The following is a 6,000-nucleotide window of genomic DNA, read 5'->3' as shown; positions in this document are numbered from 1 at the left end:
GCAGGTTTCCTCACAGAGTGGCAGATTTATTAAGTGATAAAGTGTCTGGTTTTTATCATCGGCGAATCAACTCCTAACTGTGAAGTTTCAGGCTTGGTTTGAAAAATGACAGGTAGGAGCTGATTGGCCGGTGATAAAAACCAGACACTTTATCACTTCACCGAGCTTAATAAATCTACCCCAGAATTACAAGTGGAATAATTCGCTCCACCTGTGGATCTTTAAAAAAATGTGTCAATGTGTAATGAATGCACCTGTGCAACTGGAAAACGTGACCTGTGTGGGGGTCCTGATTACAGAGTTTGAGAAATCTTGACTTAGAGATTCAGTGAGATATAGAATGTTAACCAGTGAACCAAAATTATATAAGCAAGCTCACACTTGCCCTTCCATTAGGATCTTCCTTTAGGGAAATCCTGAAAGGGCGCTTTAAAAGGGCAAGTCAGATGGTGTGTTCACTAGGCAAATGGGCAGAACCTTACTATAGTGGGATTCTGAAAAAGTCTCGAAAATGTAGCATATTTATGCCATTTTAAAAGCAGGCAAAAGTATTAGCGAATTACATTTGAGAACACTTTTGTGAAACTAATATTTTAGTAGTCCTTCATTTGCACATCAATATTGCACATGAATTACATTTAACTACTATTACTAATAAATTAAATTAAGTCATATTTGCAATCTTTTTCAGGGGTGGGGTGTTAAAGAAATTGCATACCAACAATACAAAAAAAGAACAAATGCATGTCTTCTACTACATATATTATAACCATTGATATTCTATTTTTCACCCACATCCAGAGTATTTGGACCCCTGGGAACAATATACATTGCAAAACACTATTTTACTTTAGTTTTTCTACAGAAACATTTCCTTAAATGAAGAACAGGGAAAAAGTGGTAGTAACCAATCAATAAATGTGCCTTGATATTAGCAAGGCAACAAAGTGATATTGCAAAAGGGTATAGTTAAAAAAAAAAATACAACCTGTAGTAATAGTGATAGAAGTAATTGGTTTATTGGGTAATTCATTTAATTGGTAACCAATTTACTTATGATGCAAGACCACAAGGCGCTTTGGCATTAAGTAGTACATGTACAGGATAGACAAACTGATTGACATTAGTTAAAGCACTGAGCAAAACAGAATGGACAAATGAAATGAAGATAGGTTGATAAGCTACAACACTGCAGTGCCAAAGTCAAAGCAAGGCACTGAGAAGCAGACACATGAAGACAACTAGTGTATACTGGGGTTTGACTGATATACATAGAACTATATTAAACCACTGGTAGTGAAGACATGCTGCCTATTGCATCTGAAATGAAATGATGTGACTATTGTGGTAACTATACACAGAAAAGTCAAGAAAACCTAAAGCCTTTTCTGCGGTAGTTACAATGGGTCATACTTACAGCAACAGAAGCCCACTGCCATGCAAAACAGTGACTGGTTGGCATCTGATCATGTGACGGACAGCAGCCAATAAAAAACAGAAAGTAAGCAGAAGACAAAGCACCACCAATCAATGACAGTTGCCACGAATAATGCCCTTGCCTACAATCTATCACATTTAGGAAAACATTTAAACTGTTCCGAGTCTTCTTATTAAATACTAGCGACCCTAACATGACGACATCGGCTCAATCTGTGTGTTTGTGTGAGGGGGGTTGACAAATTGCCTAGCAACCTGTAAATTCATGAAAACTGTCAAAATCAGCAATCCAGATGATTTTTCATTAGATCATACGATTTGTATATATAACAAATGGGCAGTGTCACTCACAGTGAAGAACAATAACCAATTGAAGTTGCTGAAAGTCACTTTTATTCAGCTGTACTATACACTAATGCCTTCTCAAAAACTTACGTTGTTTAGCTACTAAAATGTTGTTACTTTACAAACACATACAAATAAAGTAAGTTAAAACTACTTTAATTTAAAACCTAAATCCAATTTTTTTTTTAATTTAAAGCATGAAGGGGGTCTCTGTTGCTCTAGAAATAACTTATGGACCTATGGGTCTTTTCTATAAATATGAACTAAACAGAAAGAAATGAGATGGACACACTGAATATGCAATGAAGGGGAAAGAACAAAAGCCATACAAAAATAGACTGCAGACTTTACCGGCGTCAGACGGATTGCTGTATGTAACTGCATGACAATTTTGAGCGTTTCAGCAAACATGCTGCGGAGTTCTCCTGAGTAGCAATACACGGCATCAATTGTGGGCCACCAATCTAGGGCAGACTACAAAAATAAAACAGAGGTGAAGATTACAAAACAAAAATGCAATTGGAGAGCTTATTTACCCTGTCACTGTAAAAAGAACCTGTTCATTTTCTGGCAAATGATTATCTAGGAACTTTTGCTCAGATGCAAGTTATAGAATTTCCAATATGTTTTAAGAATGGGTTTTCCACTTGAAGGAGTACTACACCCAGTTCTCTGTTGGACTACAATAAAACTGCTCAGGTTTCCATTATCATAATGCAATATACGGTAGGATGTTCCTAAGGGCACATTAAAAAGGATGGGAAATGTGGCTCAACATAATTACAGTGGCACAACCCAATAGTTTAGAAGTGAATACTTAAGTAAAGAGTCCTAACAAGTCAGAGACCGGCATTGGAGGAACTGCTTAGTTTACTTGTACTACCCTAGAAGGTAAAGCAGTAAAAATAGATGGAAGGTCATCTCTCAATAAGCTTCTAGTCTGTAATGTAACAGAGCTTTCACAGCAAGCCATTAAATAAAAAGGTACACATGATGAATATACCACACTATTCTCACAGAAGTGGCAGTGCAAAATCAGTACATTTGCAAAACAAAAATGTTTGTCTACTCTAAAAAAAAAAGGCACTTACTGTAATAACTGCAGCCATATAATGATAAGAGCATATGTTTTATGTAACTATTTGCCCCCTGCCTCAAATCCTAATCTCTTGTTTCCAATTGATTGGAAATGGGTATAAAACCAACTGAGTAGTTAGACAGGCAAAATGGTAGGAGGGCCCTGCATGCAAGCTTACACTTGTCTTACTGTTGGACAGGATTGGCTACAAAAACTGGACAGATTGCATCTGGCCTTAAGTGTTTACCCAGCTAACTGTAGTGTTCATTCTAGCGCCCGCTATCTTTGAAAACCCATGCAGTTCCTCTTCCCTGCCTGGGGTGTCACTGTCTGCTGTAGTGCTTCTAGCACAGTGTGGTCTGTACCATCAACACTGATATGCAAACCAGACCTGTGCTAGAAACACTACAGCAGACAGCGACACCCCAGGCAGGGAACAGGAACCGCATGGGTTTTCAAAGATAGCGGGTGCTAGAATGAACACTATAACTGCAATTATTCTGACCCATAGGCTCTTTCCAAATAGGCCCCCATGTATAGCCACATTTGACTTTAATCTACCCATACATGGGTAGTCAAAGCACACCTTTTGCCACAGGTGAAGTATTTAAATTTGTATTTTACATAAATCAATTGTAAAGCAGATTTAACGTATTTACATTTATAACCAAGCTCACATTAGTCTTTAATAAGTAATGTTAATTATTTTCAAAAGAGATAAAACCAGATATTAGCCTAATCAAGTGTTATTTTTATTTGAATGGCTAGGAAGAAAATCTCAATTGAAATCCCAATCTTGTAAAGGTGTTAGGTAGCAGAGGATATGTGTCATTGGTGACCGATAACAGACTGCTGAGTCGGTGGCATTGAATACATTGGTTGGAGCACACTGGCTGTAAAACCATCTGTGCATTTGGCAAGATTACTTCCTGTCATCTCCTATTACGCTAAAAGCTTCTTTACAGTGACATAATTAATGCGGCTATGGATACTGCAGGAGACAGAATTCCAGTTGGCACTGCTGCAAAATAGGAGTAGTATATTTAATGAAAAGGTTTCACAAAAGCAGCAATACACTTTCATTTACTCCAAAAAAGTACAGTCTCCAGAGGATAAGACTACACATTTGAGTTCGACATGAGAAATCATATGCACATGTAGCTTATATCATCTGACATTGCAAGACCTAGTAATTAAACACACCCACCCCATGCCATATTTTATTTTAGTCTCAATGAGGTTTCAAGAATTAGAATCATGTTGCAGCAAGTATGGCACAAATATGGAAAAAAAAAAAAAAGAATAAAAAGTTACATAAATTATTAGGGGGTACAAGTCCAAGCAGTGGTGGAAAGTCATTGGCTACTTTTGGACAGATTCTTCCTACTAACAGCCAAAGGAGGATTTTTCCAGATGGTTTCCGGTTGTGGTCAGTGTGTTTTATTAAACTAAATACATTTTCAAGATCAAAGTAAAAGAGGTGACGCTACGCACGCACTCTGAAATGACAACCACCTGACATTGGGAATCCCTTGCTATTGGACAGAACTACAGGCCAAGGTGGAAACTGAAGTCAGCAGTCCACACTGCTTCTCAGTCCCTGCAAAGCTACGAACGTGGGAGCTCCCAGACCCAATTGAAAGAACCTAATGGAGGACCATAAATGCACTGTAGGACCTGTATTTCCTAATAATCTAAGGCATTGGTCTTCAAACTGTGGCCCTCCAGATGTTGTGAAACTACATGTTCCAACATGTATTGCCACATTTTTTCCTATAAGAGCATGCCAAAACTGTCAGGGCATAAAGGGACATGTAGTTCCACAACATCTGGAGGGCCACAGGTTGAAGACCCATGACCTAAGGCATCAGGTAACAGGAAATTCACACCAAGGAGTCCCTCCAATTAACCACGACTTAATCATATCACATGTGCAGCCATATGACACTTCAAAGCGCCAGTCCAGAGTGAGATTGGGACACAACACAGGCTGGTGTTAATACACCACTGTAACGGTAAAACCCCCCTTTCTCAGGTTATTGGATTGAACTCCAACAATAGCCTTTGGTTTCATTTCTGCAACGACCGGTGAAAAACTTACATTTGTGATAATTCTGTGCAGTGAGTTTACCAGCACATAATGAAATGTTGAAGGCGAGGGTGGTGCCAGGCAGATCTATCAACCAAAGACAAGACAAGAAAACAATTATTTACTAAAAGTTCAGAGAATATAAAATGCACCAAAAGGATATGTTCATATAAAAAAATATTAAGCACAAATTCAGACAACAAACTAGAGGAAACTAGAGGAGTTCTAGAGGAACTTTAATTGGAATGAACCAGGAAAACTAAGCAACAGTTGTAAAATCATGTTAGAACATAGTCATGTGTTATATACAATGATCAGTTCCACAGTATACTGTAGTAAAGGGACTGTACATGCAGATGCATTGTACTGTCCAATATGTATGTTTGTTGATTTTGCATAAACTGACGTTTGAAAATTTAAACATGGAAAAAACAAAAACAACAAAATACTCAATCACCCTTGTGCCTTCCGGCAGCTTACCATGTATTATATGTAATTCCAGCCAGGCCTGTTTGGCTTAGATATGTTATCTCCACTGCAGCCCGAGTGATCCTCAGGCTCCGATGCAATGTGCACGGTACTGCACATGGCATCGGACCAGATGTCAAATAAAGTGCATCTTGGATGCATTTTGTGTGTTTTATCACAGCAATCGCATAAAAAGTGACCAATTGCTAATATATCTCCCTACTGTCCCGGAACCTTAACCCCTTCACTGGTACTCCCGGGAATTTTCCGTCCTGTGCTCCAGTGCTCAGACTGGAAAACCTGGAAAATTCTCAGAAGTACCAGGGTCGATGCTGTTTAGTGCCGGACATCACCGCTGAGCTCAGCTTCAGCTGCTCCCCGGCTCCAGGTGCCCGGCCCCGCCTCCTTGCAAGGTGACCTTTTAACATCACGCCGCACACAGCCGGGTTGCCTGGAACAGGGCTGATCAGTGGCTGCCCGGACCCGGGAGTCACAGTGGTGGGTTTTTTTTAGGGAGTGCTCCCAAAGAAGTTGCCCAGTGGGGAGTGCTCCCTAAAAAAAATAAAAAATAAAAACACCACTG

General features: G+C 39.2%; 1 protein-coding gene across 9 annotated transcripts in view; it reads right to left on the bottom strand.

The window, feature by feature from the left end:
* The window catches only part of NF1 (neurofibromin 1), a 234,410-nt gene that overhangs the window by 158,593 nt on the left and 69,817 nt on the right, over positions 1–6,000 (bottom strand). For 5 of the 9 annotated variants that reach the window (XM_083174174.1, XM_083174178.1, XM_083174172.1 and 2 more), the window contains exons 11-13: positions 4,962–5,036; positions 2,134–2,256; positions 1,418–1,462 (exon numbers count right to left, since the gene is read on the bottom strand). In XM_083174174.1, the coding sequence (XP_083030300.1) occupies positions 1,418–1,462; positions 2,134–2,256; positions 4,962–5,036 (243 nt within the window). The remainder of the gene's footprint in view (positions 1–1,417; positions 1,463–2,133; positions 2,257–4,961; positions 5,037–6,000) is intronic. The other 4 variants (XM_083174179.1, XM_083174180.1, XM_083174175.1 and 1 more) reach the window with 1 other exon arrangement.

The sequence above is a fragment of the Crinia signifera genome, chromosome 2, assembly GCF_055691185.1.
Source record: "Crinia signifera chromosome 2, ASM5569118v1, whole genome shotgun sequence".
Taxonomy (NCBI): Eukaryota; Metazoa; Chordata; class Amphibia; order Anura; family Myobatrachidae; genus Crinia; species Crinia signifera.
This window is presented reverse-complemented; position numbering and strand designations above follow the sequence as displayed.